Source organism: Benincasa hispida, chromosome 5, assembly GCF_027475165.1.
Source record: "Benincasa hispida cultivar pf3 chromosome 5, pf3_genome.v1.1, whole genome shotgun sequence".
In the NCBI taxonomy this organism is placed as follows: Eukaryota; Viridiplantae; Streptophyta; class Magnoliopsida; order Cucurbitales; family Cucurbitaceae; genus Benincasa; species Benincasa hispida.
The window spans coordinates 46,458,406-46,478,843 of record NC_143482.1 but is presented as its reverse complement, the minus strand read 5'-3'; the positions used below and the strand labels follow the sequence as shown (position 1 = coordinate 46,478,843).

The window sequence follows — 20,438 nt, the reverse complement described above, 5'->3', positions numbered from 1 at the left end:
TTCCACATTTTAAAATTTAAAATTCAAAATATGAATACAATGAAAATATAATATTTTTAGAATATTCACTAAATCTAAATCAATCTGAATGGTCGGCTAAATATATATTTATTAAATTAAGTAAATTTAAAAAATATAAAACAAAAAAGGTATAAACATCGAAGAAAATATGAAAGAAATTTCATAAAAAAATGGTAAGAATGGAAATGGAGAGAAGAGTGGGAAAAGAAGGGAATCTAATTGGGGAGTGTGGGTTTGAATAGAAAGGAAAAAGAGGGCGGTGTCGTTTTGGAGTCGTCAACGACAGCACCTTCGACACGACTCAGGTTTCCAGCTGACATCTCTTTCCCTACAAATTTTCAATTACTTTTGTTCCACTCTCTTTCCAATCCCCACTCTATTCTCCCTCTTTCCCCCCCCCCCACTCGCCCTCATAGCGCGTGCTCTCCACTTCCATTATCGTTATCTTCCTCATCCTATTCCTAAATAACATCATTCTATTCCGCTTGAAATTGATGTGACTTTTTAAATAATTGTTGTTAAATATGTTTTTGAAGAAAATTAATATTAATATAAAATAAATAAAAATTTGTGTTAAATTAAGTTGAATTCAACTATAATTGACATGTTAAACAGAAAAGATAACTCTTCCCGAGGCCCCCGCCGACGTCTCCGGAATCCCTAACGTTGCCGTCAGCCGCCGTGGCGCGGCTCAACAAAGAAGCCACGCCGTCCTACCTATTTAAAGTTTGAGAATAGGTCGAGGGCGTTGCGCCCCCGATGCCTCTAATCATTGGCTTTACCCGATAGAACTCGTCCGCGGGCTCCAGCTATCCTGAGGGAAACTTCGGAGGGAACATAGTCTTCTTCTTTATATTCGATCCTTTATTTTTGACATTATTGTATTCATAAAAAAAAATCGTAACTTTCAAATCTAAAAGTGAAAGTTAGTTAGAAGAGTTGTTGCAATTTTTTTTAAGTATTAATTCCAAAAGTTACATATCTATTTGATAAGTTTTTTTTTTAATTTTTTGTTTTTGAAATTTATGTTTGCTTTCCTTGCAATTTTTTTCCTATGGTTTTTAGCTTTATCTTAGAATAAATATTAAATTCTAAGTCAAATTACTAAAATAAAAATAAATTTTTAACAACTTTATTTTTTTTTTAAACTTGACTCTTTTTTTCCAAAAAATATTGGTAGAAAGTTAACAACAAAGCAAATAAATTTATAGGTGAAAGTAATGTTTTTAAGTTTAAATTTGAAAAATTAAATGGTTATCAAAATTAGTTTAAATAATCTAGTTTTTACAAATCAATGACGTTTAAAACATTATTTTTCTTTGGTTTAATTAATAATTAGTTTGATCATGCATTCAATTAAAGATTTAAAGTTCTCACTTAATCACTTTTTAGCACCTCCAAAATCAATGTAAAAGTTGATATATGGTTTCATTATGCATTGATATAATGTTGTACAATTCCTCCTATCAATTTAATCTTTTACATAGGATTATACTAATAGTTATAGTTATCTTTCTCTCTATATATATTTTTGTTACCTCAATGTCACCATTAGAGATAATGTGAACTTTGTGATATTTCCACACGTTTAGGTACCAAAATTTTAGTTAACCTTAGCAAGAAAATTTTAAATTGTGTATTATTTTGAAAAAGAAATGACTTCATTTTATTTATCATTGAATGTGTTGCATAACATTTGATTTCACTATACCAATACAATTGGGTGTTTGTCTGAAAAACGTATGACCTTTCGAGTATGATATGAATGTGCATCAATTATATTATAAATATCAATTGCATAGCATATTAAAATTTGTTATTTTTCTAATATCTTTACTTAAATGTTTTTTTTTTCTCAAATAATAAAATTTAATCATTTTAAACTTCTATTGCTAATAGACTTTTATCAACCCTTATCAAGACAGAATTCTATCCGTTTCTATCACTGATAGATGCTGATTGAAGTTTATCACTATTAGTCTATTTGTGTTTTTTTTTTTTTTTGGTTATTTCTGTAAATAGTTTGACATTTTTTATGTAAAAATTTCCATAAATAAACATATCTCTTTAAGTTAAGAATATGTCATTTTGTTGTTTTGCTAAGGAGATATCTAAAATAGATAGAAAATTAACGGAAATGCCTATTGTTTTCAATTCAAAAAGAGGTGAGAAGATTTGAATCACATTCCTCTTAAGTGTTAAAAAATCTATGCGAGTTAAATTATGCTTGTTTTGTATATGTATTTGTAGAATTGTAAAAGGAACTTGAAGACTAGAGAGAAAAAAAAATGAAAAAAAAGAGGAAATACCTACCAGCACAATGAAGTAGAAAAAAATACAAAAACAAAACATGCGAAAGTATTTACAAACGTTTTTTTTTTTTTTAAAAAAAAGGCAATGAAAAATTGGGAGCATGGTTTGGGCAAATTTAAAGAAAAAATTTAGATTCTCAAATCCTTTGATCTAAATAAAAGAGGGAAATTATTTCAAAACGTAAAATTGTTGAAAATATTTACAACATATAGTAAAATTTTAGAACTATCAATTATAGACGTTGACACAGTCTATTAATGTCTTTCAACGTCTATCATTGATAATTCTAAAATTTGATATATTTTATAAATATTTTTATTCATTTTCTATATTTAAATACAATCCATAAAAAATAAAGAAATAAAAACATAAAAAATTTATATTTAAATTAAAAGGAGGAAAAGAGACATTTTTTCCACAATAAATAATAATATTGTGTCTCTAAATTATGTGATGACCTTTTTTAAATCAACATATATAATTAGGAGAGCTTTAGACCTATTACTCAAAGGATATGTGTTTAGATTAGTTGTGCTATGCTTAGTTCAACATGCCATGACATATATTTGGTACGGCAAAAAAGTCTAGAAGTCCCATTTTAAAAATGACATACAAATTCTTAACTAACCTCGATGGAGAAAGGATTTTTGGGTTTTAAACTTAACTTAAAATGATTTTTGAAAGATTATCAATGGATTTGTTTGCAATTTTTTTTCTATGAACAATTCAAATATATTTTATACATATGGATGAGAACTTGAATTGATTAATCTTTTAAAGAAAAAAAATTATGTAAATCAAGGGATAAAATTCATCCACTTAAACTTTATATTAGGGCAAATTCATTATATATGAGACATAAATATTTTGAACTTACTACATAAGGTGGTGAATATTTCCTTCCGTTTTTGTCCAGTCGAATAATTCAATGTCCACTACATTGTTTATGAAGTTTGTTTTGCGTCTTATTTTTTAATTAGAGTCTATCTTTTTCACTAAAAGATGTTTTTTTTTATGAATTATTTTCCTTATTAAAGAGGTGATTGTACATAATTTTCTTTGTTTATCGATGAAATTCTTTAAAAAAAAATAAAAAACCTTAAAAAGACAATTATATTACCTAGTCTATTAAAGTCGGCGGGTAAATTCAAATTTAAATAAAATCAAATAAAGATCAATTCACTTTTTTTATTTGCTACATAATATTTAAAATAAGTTTATAAACAAATAATAATAGAAAACAATAGCAAATTCATTTTTTAAAATATTTTCTTTGTTGCATTATATATATTAATTAAGCTTTTAATATGCAAAACATTCAACAATTGAATTTCACCATGCCACAATTGTAATTACTCCAAAGAACTAAATAACATGATCACATGCACGCAAAAAAATCCACAAACAAAATACTCAAAATCAAGTACATGAAAAATAAATAAATAAATAAAACCAAGTTACAAACTACAAAATATCAGATTTGATCAAATGAACTAAAAGAATCATATCATTTTTTTTACTATAAATTGGTCCAAAGCAAGAAAAAAATCCTACTGTTCAATTTTATATAAAAAAAATTCCGTATATAATAAAACTAATTTTTTTTAGGGATTAAAATGGATTAAAACCGATTTGTCTTTAAATTTAAAATTTTCATAATTAAAATGGAAACACAAATTGAATTTACATAATTTGGGTAAAGGCACACCCACCACAACTTGAGCTTGGGTTTAGGAATCCCTTTAGAAGCAGAAGATTCCCTTGGAAATTTGAAAAGGAAAATTTGCACAAACAACAAATAAGAATCTTCACACTGGTATAAAAAAAAAAAAAAAGGAAAAAAAAGAAAAGAGCCCCCTCATATTGTAAATTTCAAGAGAGGCATAAAATATTAGAGTCAATTACCAAAATGGGGTCATGACTAAAAAGAAATAAATTTTAAATAAGTAATAAACAATGGAGGTGAAGAAAAAAAAGAAAAAAAGGTCATGCTCATAAATTATTATTTATTTAGTGTGGGAATCTCAATAAACTTTTGTCTCAAAATGGTAAATTCCACTTTGGTGGGCTGCATTTTAAAAGAAATTGTTATGCAAATTAATTTAATTTTTTAAAATTTAAATGGAAAAGTAGGACTTCAAATATATTAGGTGAAAGTTTTATCTGTCAAACCATGTCTTATCTCACAACATTGACCACATTTTAGTGCCTGTTTTTAGGTTTAAAATGCTCATTATTGCTTGGGATTCCTTTTGCAAATCCAAATTCCAAATTCTAATAAATAAATATAGAGTTAAATTCATAATTAATTCCTTATTTAATAATAAATTTTATGTGAATAAGAAATTGGCTAAATTATAAAAAAAAAACTCTTTATTTAAAAAACATCATTACTCTTTCAATATTCACAATATTACATTTAATTGGTTTATACAAAATTTTTAAACCTACCCTTGAAATATCCATTCAATTTGTGATTGAAACTTAGGACCTACCTAGAATGAATATAGTGCTGGTCTGAAACGGTGCAGTGACGTTCGAGTTTCAATATTTTAGACACATCCGCATAAATTCTTACTCCAGTAATCATTATGAAACATTTGTAAAGATCAAAGGTTATGTTATAAATTTTTTTGTAAATAAAAAAAAGAAGATATATTTAAGTAAAGATAAGATAATAAATTCTAATATGTTGTGCAACTAATATATATAAGTATAATTGACGCACATTCGTATCATACTTAGAAAGGTCATATATTTGTAATAGTAGTTGATTTTGAATACAATAGTCTTTATTGTCAATAAAATTAATTACGAAAAAAAAATCCAATTTACTTTCTAACCAATAATTTGATTCTTGTGATAGTTGACATGTATTACTTCCGTGAGGTGAAATGTCCAAATATCCCAAGACTTCGTTTATTTTACTAAAAAACAATAATTTAACTCTTTCTTTAACCTCCCCTTGTTAGCTTTAAAAATGAATATTTAATAAACTTAGTATTATTTAACCATCATGGGTTAACCTAATGATAAAAAACTTGAGTTTCATGAAGGATTGAGGGAATGAGTTCAATCAATGGTGACTATTTATCAAAGATCTAATATCATAAGTTTTTTAATTTATTTTTTATTTTTTATTTTTTATTTTTTATTTTTAATGTCAAACCAATTGTCCTGCCAAATTAGCCAAATATGTAAGTTATTCTGAACATTCATGGAGATAAAAATAGATTTTGTTTATTATTTTTTAATAGATTATTGGAAGATCTAACCTCCAATTTTAGAGACGGGAGTATATGTTAACTATAGTCAGGATGATATTTGTACGTTTTCACTTTGTGATTAAAGAAAACAATTTTTTGTATTATTTGTTATGAAACTATTTTTGTTTATAAACTTATTTTTTTTTTAAAAAAAATAAATTGATTATTAAACTAGTTCTAATTTTTTTTTTGAAACTTGCACCCCTAAGACAGAAATAACCTAATGAATGCATATTTTGGCTGTTAACCCTCATGTAACAAAATTAAAATTTCGAGAAAGATAAACAATTCAAAATTTATAAATTTATTAGTATTCAGAACAAAAAGAAAAGACTAAATTTAGTTATTTAAGCTTAAAAAGAGGTTAATTTATAAAAAAATATTATTAAATTATGAAGTTAGTTGTTGGAAATATCTAGTCAACTAGTCCAATGATTTGTCATAAAATTAGTAGAAGATTTCTAAATGTATTTTCATATTTAACTTAAATTTGAAAATGATTTTCTGTATTTAATTTAGATATGAAATATTTTTCTATTTAATTTAGATATAAAATATTTTTTAATTTAATTAAGATTTGAAACGTTTTCTATGTTTAATTTAGAAAAATGTTTTCTATATTTAATTTGGAATTTCGATTCTTATAAAAAAAAATGATTGTTTTAATCAAGTTTTGACATTAAAGTTTTCGCTCGATTCTAATACTTTCTCGACAAGTTAATATCGGAGAATGGTGCTTGGGAAGTAACCAACTTATAACAAAATAGTACCAAGGTTTCGCTTGTTTTGCTTTCAAGGCAGTGGATCTTCCACGGCATAACAATAATTGAGATCCAAAATTAATGATGACTATCAATAGTTTCAATTATACCTTCAATATATTAAAAGTTTCAATTTGATCCTTCAAATTTGTTTCAAAAACAACTTTTGTAGGCTCTTGTCATTCAATTTCGTATAGACAAAAAAGTTTATTTTTGCTTAGATGAACAATCTAAAGACATACATAAAAAATAATAATTATAATAATAAAGACGCGTGACCCATTTGTGAACCATATATATTGTAGCTTACTCTTTTCGACGTCATACCTTTATTTTTTTGTTCTACCATTTATGATTTTTTTCACTAACTCTAACTCTCAAATGTTCTTGGTGTGTTTAGATTTATTCACTTAAGTTATACATAAACAAACACGATTTAACCAATAAGAATAAAAATAAGGTTAAAAAATACTTTTGGTTTTTGGATTTTCATGAAAGTAACAATTTAATTTATAAACTTTAGTTGGTAACGATGTAATTCTTATATTTTTAAATTTTTAGCAATTTAGTCGTTGAACTTTAATCAGTAACAATTTAATCTCTATACCTTACATCAATTTTTTTTTTAATAAATTACAAAGATTAAGCCATTATGTAATTGAAAACCACCACTTAATTTTGATGAGATTTTTCATTATAGTGACTAGATTGTAACTTTTGAGTTTAAGATGGGCACATGATTGAACTAGGATCATATTTGAATTAGAGAGATCTTGAGGTTATGAAATGCTTAAAAAAATATTTACTACCTATACCAACAAGGTTCACATCCTTTTCCTGTGACTCAATCATAGAAACTCCAAAATTAACTTAGGTTGAAGCAATTTTACGAGTACAAAACATCTTGAAAGACTCGACCTAATATTGATGATGTTGTCAAAGATGCATGAGAATATTGGGAGGTATTTGAAGATTTGTTACAAATTTAAAAATAAATATAAGAACTAATTTATTTTAAATAAAAAATAAACGATCAATTATTATCCTTATGAAAATTTTGAAGTTGTTACTTTTACGAATGTTTTAAAAGCGCACTAATTTTTAACCTAAAAATAGCAATAACTAGTAAAATTAAATTAAATGAAAAGAAAAAACGCGACGACACGAGAGTGGGTGTTTTTCTTTTTGTAGAGGGGCGTTCGAATCTGCGTCTAAAACCGGCGATGCGTTCTCTGCATCTGCAAGGCAGAATCTCCGCGTCTTATTCTTATTTTTCTTTGCTTCTTCCATTGATACTCCTCTCTTCTCCTCTTTCTTCAAACCCTTAAAATTCCCTTTCTAAATCCTTCTCTTTCCCATGCTCTTTCATCCCTTTCTTCTTCTTCTTCCCAATTTCTGAATCCCCACCTCAAATCCCCATCTGGGTTCTTTCAATCTCATTCCCAATGCCTTCTATTTCCCCTCCCAACACCATCGCTAACTTTCTCCGCCAGATTTCCTCGCTTCCCAATCCCTCAGACCGTGCCTCCAGACTCGATTCTTTTATCAGCAGCTTGGAGGATGAAATGAAGAAGATCGATGCCTTCAAGCGCGAGCTTCCCTTATGTATGCTTCTATTGAACGATGGTTAGTTTCTTTTCACTGTTAATTTGATTTTGCGAGATGGATTTTTGGAATTTGTTCGATTGGTTCTTGTTTTTGTGAGATGGGTTTTGGGATTCTCTGAATAAACGTTTTTTCTTTCTGGTATTTAGCTATCCTTGCTTTGAAAGACTCTACACTGCAATGTGCTTCTTCTTGTTCTTCCCCAAAATCCAAGCCGGTTTTGGAGGAATTCCTGTCATTGAACAAAGATTCTTCTGATCAGAATGAGAAAGACGAGGATTGTAGAGATAAGAAGGAATGGATGAGCTCTGTTCAGCTTTGGAAGACTGATGAGTTTCAAAATACCCAAATCAAAACCAAGGTAGATAATGATAAGACTAACTCTGTGATGTTTTTTGCATTATCTATCTGGAAATGAAACAGTAAATGTCTTGTTTGTTGATGGGTTTTGTGAAATATGGCCAATTCGATTAGTGGGAATGTTATTGAAGAGTTTTTCTCTTTGTTTTGTTTGATAGAGAAATGAGGGGTGGGGTTATGTCGCTGCTGCTGAAGATCGGTTTCAGCTATGTCGAAAGAAGAATGAAGAAAGATTATTTGCTGGGTTCAAGTCATCTTCTGCTGCTTTTCCAGCCATGGCTGCTGTGAAGAAGGAAGAGAAGATTGAATCTCCCATTTGTGCACTTTCTTTGGTCACTCCTAGCTTGAAGAATACTAGAGAAGAATTGGTTTCCTGTGTTTTGCGGTCGAGTGGCAACCGTGCAACTTCGACTTCTGCTGCCGATATTCAATCAAATTTGCGGACAGTGTTGCCACCGCAGCAGCAGCCTGCCCGGAAGCAGAGAAGGTGCTGGTCGCCAGAGTTGCATCGGCGGTTTGAGAATGCATTGCAGCAACTTGGAGGTTCACAAGGTGAGAATTATACATGAGATCATGAAAAGTATTTATCTTGCTTTACATGTTTGAATCAATTGCAAGCTGGTTTTCAGTTTTGATCACTTTTCTGTTGGTTACTCAAATGAGTTTTTGGGTGAATGGATGAATCAAATCAATTCAACCAAGCTAAATTAGATGATGATAAGCATTTTGCTTGAAGAAGAGCCGTTGGATCATCTTTCTTGAAAACTTTTGGCACTCAAGCTGTCTCTAATTTGAGCGTTTTCAATCAAATGCAGTTGCAACGCCGAAGCAAATAAGAGAGTTGATGCAAGTAGATGGCCTGACCAATGATGAAGTAAAAAGTCATTTACAAGTAAGGACTCAAAAACATAAACATTCTGATCTGCAATTCATTTTCATGAAAGCTTGATGACATTTTGAAACTTCTAAAATCATCAATGATGATAACAAGAACAATTGGTTGCTTGTCGATGCAGAAATACCGTCTTCATACTCGGCGACTTCCATCAACTCCAGCTGGCCGAGCAACAGACCAATCTCCTGTTGTTCTAGGAGATTTATGGATGTCCCAAGATGGGTGTGGTGAATCCTCAAAGGTGAGCAGCTCTCAGTCAGCATCACCGCAAGGTCCACTCCAGTTCGCAGGAAACGGAGGGTATTCCACAACCGGAGGCGACAGTGTGGAGGACGAGGAAGATACTAAATCGGAAAGCTATGACTACTGGAAATCTCAGGCTGACACTGGCAAAAGATGTATAAAGATTTGAAGCATAAAATACAATACATTGGAGTTTGAAATTACTGAAGGATTGTTCTACATAGTACATAAAAAAGAATGAGAAGATGAGAAAAAAGAAGATGGATATCAAACATAGAGAGAATCTGAGAGGCTGTGAATTATTTTTGCAGGATTAGTTTTTTTTTTCCTTTTTTTTGGAGAGAATCCGAGTTTTTTTAAACTTTTAATCCCCTTTTCCTTTCATCTTTTGGGGATTTTGAGATTATAGTTTCTCAAGATGTTGTTTGTATTGATAAAAACTGATATATTTCATCTCTTCATTTTTAACAAATTTACAATTTCTTACAAGTTCATATTTCTCTGTTACTCTCTCATGTTATAGGAAGTTTGTGTTTCCACTGGGACCAAGAATGATATCGTTTTTAGCTTGTTGAACTAAGCTATCGATTTAAGAACTCAAAATCAGAACTAAAAACCGATTAAAACACGAACTGAGATCGAAATGGTTTGAAATACTTTTGGTTTTAAAGTTTGATTGAGGTGATAATTTGTTTACTCAAATGATGTTTTGTACTGTATTCTTTTCCAATTTAGGAAAAATGTTAGCAAAAAGTTACCACTTTTTCATGATAAAAGAAAAAAGAAAAAAAGAAACAACATTATTAATGTTCCATGTGATTTGAATTCTCTGATTAGGAAACAAGTATTCAATGCTCCATGTGATTGTAATGAGACAGTTTTTTATTTTTATTTTGTAAGAAAAACAGAATTAAAAACCATAAAAAAAACAAAAAAAAGGACCCACTTTTAGCCATTCTTACCCCCAAATCAATTTATTTCATTTTTTAAATAAGAAGAGAAAGAGAAGAAAGTGACTACAAAGATAACTCATGAATATACATCATTAATTTTTTATTTTATTTTTTTCTTTCAAAAACATCTAGAAGTACAAAAGAGAAAATTTTTTCTTAAAAAAAAATTTGAGATTAATAATACATATTTTATTCGGGTTGAACGATACATATTTTGACCAAAAAAAAAAAGAATTTGAAGTTTGACGATGTATATATATGTTTATATATTTTTAATTTTTCCATCTAATTTCCAATTTTTTTCAATGGGCGGAATCATATTTGATTCATTGAACCTTGACCTAACTTTATTTTCTTATAGATACCTAATTTTTCTAATGTAAGAGGGGAGGGATAAGGAATTTAGAAAACCATTTGAGAAAAAAAAAAAAAGATTTGGTGTTGACAGAACAAGATCCGAACTTATCATATGAAAAATAAAATAAGAATATTTGAAATAATGTGTATTTTTTATAATTATTTTTTGGGATTATATTGTTTGATGTAAAGGAGATAAGTGATGGGGACATTATCCTTCCCAATTTAGATTACTTTAACTTGAAAAAGTATCCAACTTTGTACTTCTCTCCCAAGGGACTGTTTGTTTTGGTTTTAGAACAAAGAAAAATGATTGTGGGAAAACTTTGGTGACAATCTTTGATCTTCATATATGTACACACCCACTTTTCTTTTTAAATCTAAAAGGAGATAAATTGTCTTTCATCAATCCGGAAAGTTAGGTGAATCTGATATAGAAGCACAATACTATAACAAAACAATCGACAAGTAGACAAGTTAAATAATAAATAGAGACAGAGAAACATATAGATTATTAACCTCTAGTTTGGTGTAACTTCGCTTATTCTGTGAGGTAATGTATTAGGTGGAAAGAAACTTCACTACTCAAAGAGTTAAGACCCTGTTTGGTAACCATTTTGTTTTTTGTTTTTGTTTTTGAAAATTAAGCCTATGAACACTAATTCTACCTTCAAATTTCTTCATTTCTTATTACTTTTCACCAATGTTTTAAAAAATCAAACCAAATTTTGAGAACAAAAAAAGTAGCTTTCAAAAAATTGTTTTATTTTTGGAATTTGGCTAAGAATTCAATCATTGTACTTAAGAAAGATGCAAATCATTATAAGAAATGTGGATGAAAAAGACCTAATTTAAAAAAAAAATGGTTACTAATCCGAGTCTAAGCAATTACAACAAAGTCCTTATCTAGTAGACTTCTTCTACTGCAGTAACTCTACAACCCACTCTTTAGTTTCTGCTCTAATATGCACAAGCGCACGCATCAAGTGATAATTATATAGTAAACAATCAAGAGATCGAGTATCGACGTTAGGAAATCAAGAATCTAATTCTGTTAGCTATCAGAAACTTGTTCCAATTTTACTTAGGAACTTAAAACTTTGATGGTGAAACTTATTATAGAATTAAGAAAGTTAATAAACAAGTTGATTTAGGATAAACACTTAATTAGGAACGTCTTAGAGTTTGACTGCATTCATTAAAGATGTGGAATCAAACAATTATTGTTAGATCAATTAAACCATTAGCCTAGGTCTAGAAGTCTAAAATAGAGGTTTTCTCTCTCGAGGTCAACCCATTCAAATACCTAGTTGTTGATTCTATTTTCATGCAACCAAGTAATTTAGGCACAACATTATTGAGACCTTTCATGACTGGCCTCTATTGTTTTCCTATCATTCTCATGTATAATTCAACAATAGCCTAGCATGCGAGTTCAAGCCTAAAACACACTCTCTCAAGCAAGATTCAAGACCTAATAACAATTAAAATGGTGATCAAACATTCAATTAATAAATCACACAAATATACTAAAAAACTAATCATATTAATATAATCAAACTACTTCAATATATTCATCCACATTCTAGAGAAAAGTAAGAGATTAGTTGACGATCCACTCCGTTACCAGCACCACATTAACGTTATGCTCTGGATCTTGCTCCAATCAATCTCTTAGAATACCTCTATTCAACATCTCTTACCTCTATGAAAACTCCAAAATCAAACCTCCTCGATCATAGAGAAATAAGGAGTCAATTGAAGAAATCCTCGATAACATCGTGACGTTGGTAAGTAGCGTTGGATATTGAAGCTTTTAGCCCTTAGTGTGCTGCAACGCAAAGTAGCGTTGCTGGCGAGTTATATTAGTAGTGTCCCGATGCTACCTTATTTTGAAGTTCTCAAGTCTTAAGCATCAAGCATAGAATTGTAAAGTATTTTTCATTGCTTTTTGGCCACCTTTTTTAGCCCCTTTCTCTCTCTCATCAAGCCTTAGGTCAACTTTGACCTCCCTAAGCCTTTTCTTCAATTTTATTTTGTCGCAATTAACCGTTTTGATTCAGATTCTTGGTTCCTATAAATTCAACAAATAAACATATTAATGAACAAAACTAACTAAATTCTTAGCTTAAGAAAGTGCTTTTGGAGTGTTTTTCAGGTTTCCTCTAAATTTAAGATCCCTCACTTCCATAAATGTTCCATTCTCAAACTTTGTTTGAGATCTCTTCAAACAAACTTACTTAATCCCCTCCTAAGCGTGAACTCCACTTATCTTTATGAAACGGCTTTTCTCAAACTAAGTATGAGATCCCCTCAATACAATAAAACTTAATTAGGCTTCTCTAAATATGAGATAAACTTTTTTCACTTACAACGAAAGATAAAAAATAAACATACGTCTACCCAATCTAAATGACTGTTAGCAACATTTCTCTACAATGAGGTTCACATAGCTATTCTAGTAGTACATCAGATAAAATTTCTTCCAAAAATATTTTTAACACAACACAATGACAATAATCAATGGAAGGGCTAAACCTAAATGAGAATAACCCACTCAATATTCATGATAAGAACTGTGACCATAGTGATAGTAGCAAATATTCATGATGAGAACTGTGAAGGTAGAAGGAAGGAAGGTTCCATGTGGATGACGGTTGCACATGGGTTAGTCAATCTTAAGAGACGAGAGAAGATTGGAGTAATGATTAACAGGGGATAGTCGACTATGTATTTGTATTTTATGTCAGAAGTAATATTATTCTTGAATTTATGAAAAACGAGCAACTGGAGAACCATTTGTCAAAGACTATTCTTGTGTCCACCATCAACAATGCCAATCAAGAATTGATGAACTATGTACATATTAACAACTTTGAGTTTAATTATTAAAATTAAAATTGTTTAACAAATCATTCTGCCTAACTACTGATGAGAACTGTGATCAAATGGTTAGAGAAGGCGACTTTTGTATACATTCAAATTATTCTAGGATTATTTTGCAACTTCCAAATCTTTAAAGATAGAATCATTTCAATTAATTATTTGAAAAATAGACCATGCATGAATAAAAATAAAGAAGGCACTATATATATATATAAGAATATTCACTAAATAAATCAAGCTTTTCACTGATTTTTATTTTAAAATACAACATCCATATATCTACCCAAACAAAAAAGAATATCATGACTCATGCATGCACTTAATCAATTGCAAGATGCATTATATTTCCTCTCCATTAGAAAAATGGCAAAAAAACAAAAAAACAATAAAACAATAAAACAAAAAAACGAAAAAACGAAAAAACGAAAAAAAACAAACAAAAACGTGTTAGAAAATTTTCATTTAAATTTTGATTTAAATTCTATTTTGTCCTTATCCATGATGTTCTCTTGAATCATTTTGATGTCCATTTGCAAAATTTTAACAAAAATTTTAGACACGATGGAAGAAGCATCCTAACACAATTATGATAAGATTTGGGTCATCGTAATATTTTAGTCCTTATACTTTAATGTTTGTTCAATTTTAGTTTATGTATTTTCAATAAATCTTAAATTTAGTCTAGATTTTTCTTTTAATAAAACTTTTTGTTACCTATAACATTTTTACTAAAAAATATTAAAACATCTTCACAAATTTTATTTTTGGTATGAAAATCATTATTATTATTTAATTAACTTCGATGATAAGATTTTGGTTACAGTAATATTTTGGTTTTTTATATTTTGAAGTTTATTCAATTTTAGTCAATGTACTTTTAATAAATTTTAAATTTAGTTTTCAATACTAATTTATTGTTGATATTTTTAAAAAGAACCTTTTGTTACCTACGATATTTTTACTAAAAAGTTTGAAAACATCTTCACAAATTTTATTTTCTTGTATGAATTAACTTTGAGGAACTGAATTTGAGATTTAATGAAAGTTGAAAGTGTAGAAGACTAAAATTAAACAAATTTCAAAGTATGGAGATCAAAATTATATTTTAACCTAAGATTTGACTTTGCGTTGTGTTAAGATTGTTACTGAAAAATCAAATTAAATGAATTAAAATAGCCAGTTTTAATATAGATGTTTAAAAACTTTAAAGTATAAACATAAAAATATTTTTTTTGAAAAAGTAGAAGGACATTTAAATTTTTTAGTTTGTATACATCATGTTTACCTAGCTAACATTTAGATCCGACTCTACTCAAACCTATAGAGTTTATATGCAATTGTAAGAGTAAAAGAAAAATAAACTTTCATCAAATTTCAACATTTTTTACCCTTTACATGGCAGAAGACAAAATTATGAACAAATGGTCAAAATTTACAGCACAACCAAAAGAAATTCATAATGAATTAATTAAAAGAAAAAAGATATAAATATGTGGATGGGATTTGAACCATAAATCATGGTGAAAAGCTCTCTTGATTGGTCAACTAATTATTAAAAATAATTATAGTATTTTTAATTAGCTGCAATGTTTGTTTGTTTGTTTTTGTTTTTGTTTTTTTTAATGATGAAAAGGGTGTTTATTGTCATTCTTATAAAGTAAAGCAATTGGGAGAATCTTAGGGAGACATGGTATCATGAGGGAAAACAGCCCCACTTTCAAAGACAAGACATTTCCCCCTTCAATTTTTATTTTAAAGAGAGAAAGATTCCTTTGTGGGAAAAAAAATTTAATTAATTTTTTTTTTTAAAAAAAAATAAAGATGCATGACATTATGTTATTATTAGATGTCTATTTTTTTTTTTTTTTAAAGAAAACTAAAAAGATTAAAAACCACTTTTAATTCCTAAATTTTCATTGAAGTAATAATTTAATCTTTAACTTTTAGTTGTAATAATTAAGCTTCTGTACTTTCAATTTTATAACAATTTAATCCTTAAATTTTACTATATAACAATTTAGTCATTGTAATTTAAAAGTTGTAACGATTTAATCTTTATCATAGTAATTAATGTTGAGATTTAATGAGATTTTTTACATAAATAAACTGATAAACTAACTAGAGACTCAATATTTTTATAAAATACGAAGTCCACATCATAAAATAATAATAAAAAAGATTCCATCTAATTTTGATGAATTTTTTATGTAAGGATCTAAATTGTATAAATTTTAAAATACAAGAGTTAAGTTGTTAAGATTAAAGTTCATGGATTAAATTGCACAATTGAAAGTGTAAGAACTAAATCGTTACAAACCAAAATTCAACGACTGAATTTTACTTTCATAAAAGTTTGGAGACCAAAAATATTATTTAACAAAAAGAATTTGAACCTTCAAGCTTTAGATGAAAAGTAATGCAACCTTGATTAAGTTATAAAGTATAAGGACTATTATTTTTCTATCTTATACCAATTCTTAATGAATTTTGAGATGAATTTTAATTTAAATATATCTGCAAAAATTTTTAAATCAATTTTAGACACTTTAAGATATACTTTTTCTAATTCTAAAATCTGTTTTTAACTCTTTTTTACTCTCTAAAAAAATTTTAATATATATTTTAACTCGAGCGTGTTTGTTCGGAGTGGGTTGAGGCAAGATCTTTTTGAGGGAAGAAATTCAACTAATTTTAGATGTGGGACTCCCTCTTCACTTAACAGATATTGACTCCAAAATTATTTAGGGACATATTGATGAATCGAGAGCTTCATTATAATGAAATAAAGTATGTGATTGGACATTTCCAAATCTTCCTAGGATCCAACGACTTTGGCATTTTCTGTTTACCCATCGAGACGAAAATGTAGTAGTCCATACTTTTCGCAACCCGTACTCGATAGGAGTATTTAAATAACCCAACAACCTGAACAACCTAGACTACCCAACCTAAAATGTAAGAGTTGGGTTGAGTTAGTTTTGTTCTTGGATTAGATTGATTCAATTTTTCTATTTATATTGGGTTGGGTTGGGTTTTGGGTTGGCTAAAAAATTTTGGATTGACCCCAACTTAACCTGAAATTTGTATATATATATATATATATATATATTCTTCTTTGTTTAAAGTTTGATTTCTTTGTATTGATTAATTTTTGAATTTTTAATATTTTTCTTTTAAAATTGTTATGATATTTATCTTTGTTTAAAGTTTACCATAAATATCATAGATATTTGGCATTTAGCATCTTAATTTTATAAGATTTTAGTTATTAGTCACGTGTTGTATATAAATTTACATATCTTTCATTAAAAATAAAAAAATAAGTTATAACCCAACAACTCAACCCAATCCAACCCAACCCAAGTTTTAAGGGTTGGATTGGGTTGAAAACTTTATTTGGATAGTTAGGGTTGCCAATCAAACCCATCCAAATTTTTAGGTTGGTCCAAAAAATACGTTCAACTCAACTCATGTATATCCCTAATGCTCGACATATAAAGTACTAAAAAAATGGATAAGAAACACATCCACTTTGAATCAATTGCATATACCCTACCACGTTTGAATGAATCTCTTTAGTTCTTTGATTTTTTTTTTTTACTTTTTTCCTAGAACACAAAAATCGAAAGTGTTAGATATTTACTGAATCAAATTAATAGTGAAGTAATATTTGATTTAGAATATGTCAAAGGTCCCAAAAAAAACCACCCACCATAGGCAAGACTCATGAGCCTTGCAGTGAATTGAAGATTTGAAAATGAAAAAGAAATTATGTTTGATTTGAAAGGCTATCTGTTTGCCAATAAAAAACTGGCAAGTTTCACCAACTAAAGTTAGCAGTTCAGAAAAACAAAATGTTTCACCAACTAATTAAAATCTATTTCATTTTTACACCACCTTGTCCTTTTTATTTTTATTTTTTTTACTTTTAATAATAATTTGACTTTTTAATCACATGGCCCACATAATTCATATATGAAACAAAAGGTAATCTTTTCAATTTTCCTCACTCAACAACCCTCAATACTTGTCGGTGTGCCTCACATTTGTGCTTAAACAATATAATCTTTGTGATTAATTTAATCTAATGTATATATGGGACTCCAAATAAGGTGTGGATTCTCCGTTTAGCGGAAATGGAAAAGGAGTGGAAGAAAAATTTTCCAAAAATTAAATAGGGAATAGGGATATAAGTTTATGAAAGGATCAAAAGGACATGTGTTCTCTCACATTGTGTCGTTTTACATATACATATGTATATATATTTTTTATTTTTTAAAAATTAAAAACAGACGCACGCCCGCACGTGTGCACACGTCACTCTCACACACAAATTTTAATTCCATTTTATTTTTTTCTCACATGTGCACATATACAAAATTTTTTTAAAATTTTAGGCCTGTTAGATAACTATTTGGTTATTAGTTTTAGTTTTTAAAAATTAAAGTAAATAAACACCATTTTTACATTATTATTATTATTATTTTGCTTTGTTATTTACTTTACCGTTATTTTAAAATTATATTAAGTTAGAACAAGTTTAATCTATAGTTTCTAAAATTATAACTAATAAACATCAAAACTTTCAATTTTAACTTTAATAAGTCCTTGAAAAATGTTTACTAGATATATAAATTTTTAATTAGTATTTAAAAATCTCATAAAATATTAGAAATGGTTAAAAATTAACCGTTGCATTAGATTAAAAAATACATATTTTTGTTTCTAACTTAACCTCAAATTTTCGATTTTGCAGTCAATAATTACATTTTTTTTTTAAAAAAATGTATGGTATGTTGGTTTACAGAAACATACAGTGGAAGAAAATAGAATCATTAAACATTCTAATTCCTCAATTTTGACATCAAAATAAGCATGTTCGAGGGCTTCATTACATACCTTTGAAGATCCCCTTCAAACTTGAAATTCAGCTGCAATCTTCTCTAATTCTTGCTGTGGACTACCACTAGAGCTTTCTTACTACTCTAGGAGCCTTAGATTGAGTCATGTGACTCAAAACAAGCTTGACTTAGGGAATTGAAGGAGATGTTTTCTGGTTTTTCAGTTTTGTTGAAGAACAACTTCTTCAACCTAAACTCAGCAATTCAGTAATTGCATTAGCTTTTCCACTCAATCAAAAGTGGTTTTATTACATGACTATCATGCAAAGCTGATCACTTGAACTGATTCCAGCTACTCCTTGAATTCGGTTGTGGAATTGTGTGTAAGAAGGTGACTAACCTTCTTGTTTGAAAGTGGAAAAATTCCACATTGGGATTTTTCTCCATTTTTAATTTTTTTTTGAATTTTGATTTTCAAAATAAAAACTTTTTCAATTTTAATTCTTAATTAAAATTGAAATTTTATTAATTTTACAAAAATTAATTCAATAACCAATTTTTCTAATAAAATTAATAATTGATAATTAGTTAAACAATTTAATTAATTCTATTAATTTAATATTAAATACTAAATTAATTTATCACCAGTTCCATTACCATGAATCCCTATTCATGAAATTAATATTTAAATCATATTTATATATTAATCAATTCTCCAATTACGTTTAATTCCAAAATTAAACGTGTAATTATATCACATATAATTACTAATTCCAAAATTAAATGTGTAATTATATCACCATGAATCTCTATTCATGAAATTAATATTTAAATCATGAATTAATTAATTCGAATTTGAATGTTTCAAATCAACTTATAACGTTATTCTAAAGCTAATCCATTTGTAAGTTAGTAGAGGAACCTAATAAACCTAGGGCTCCAACAATCCGAGATTAATTGGCTAAACTCTTTACATCGAATTAACCTCATTAGTTAACTATCAGGCCACTCCACTAAAGCCCAGTAGTTGCACTCCTCTCACTGTAGGTATATTGTATCCACTCGATATAACCATAATTAGTAAGTTAACCCTTCACAGGTTGTTCGTAATAACGGTTGGGTCAAAAGGCTGTTTTATCCCTGAGATTATCTCTTGTTCCTTAAGTACCACTGATCTTCTAATGAACAATTGGTCTGTGATGGGGCCCGTTGTTTAAGACTCAGAGTCAACATTTAAGGAAACAACCTCTCTACTATCCCTAAAAGCAGGTATGAGTAAATTTCATATTGCACCCTATGTCCCTAGCTATCTACCCAGTCTTACCCCTGAAATGGGAGATTTATTGAGCCGGTGCTGTTAAGCCAACCCTCACCTATGAAAATTTAAGGACAATCCCGAATAAACAGAAGTTCATAGTTAGCTCAGGATTAAGGTAAAGTTACCTAGGTCATCTTTATGAAATAGTCGGTCTTAAACAGTAAACAACATATAAAGTAAGAGTAACTTATTTCTTGGTTCGAGCTTAGGCAAACTCATTGCACAGGACACCCCAACTTCTCATGTCACCATATGAACGAATCAGGATCACTAGCTTCGTTTGTAGCACTTTACAACTCTTTGTAACAACTATAGAGTGGGTCGCATCTGATAGTGTTACCAGAATAAGGCACCCAATCTTATTCATATACTATAGATCATTTTGACTATTTACTCTAACTTGATCCACTCTTATATCTCCACATAAAGCTCAAGTACTCATGTAATAGTCATGGATCTTTTAGTTTATTGGATTTATTTCTAAAACGAAATAAGCAATTCATATATTCAATAACAACTTTATCGATTTATAGAATGAGTTTATTATTTACAAACCACGAGTTTTAGGACATAAAACCCAACATAGTACTACGTAGTAGACACATAATCGAGAAGTCAG

General features: G+C 28.7%; 1 protein-coding gene across 1 annotated transcript; it reads left to right on the top strand.

Moving 5' to 3' along the window:
• Positions 1-7,516: 7,516 nt before the first annotated feature.
• Positions 7,517-9,953, top strand: LOC120077584 (transcription factor HHO6). The gene is made up of 5 exons (XM_039031522.2): positions 7,517-7,987; positions 8,116-8,327; positions 8,485-8,878; positions 9,142-9,218; positions 9,343-9,953. Exons 1-5 carry the CDS (start codon positions 7,807-7,809, stop codon positions 9,631-9,633), a joined length of 1,155 nt encoding a protein of 384 aa, XP_038887450.1. The 5' UTR covers positions 7,517-7,806; the 3' UTR covers positions 9,634-9,953.
• The last annotated feature ends 10,485 nt before the right edge of the window (positions 9,954-20,438 follow it).

Coding starts and splice junctions, on each gene's coding strand:
- LOC120077584 (XM_039031522.2), top strand. CDS start 7,807: ATGCCTTCTATTTCCCCTCCCAACACCATCGCTAACTTTCTCCGCCAG. Junction 8,328..8,484: donor ATACCCAAATCAAAACCAAG/GTAGATAATGAT, acceptor TTTGTTTGATAG/AGAAATGAGGGGTGGGGTTA. Junction 8,879..9,141: donor GCAACTTGGAGGTTCACAAG/GTGAGAATTATA, acceptor AATCAAATGCAG/TTGCAACGCCGAAGCAAATA.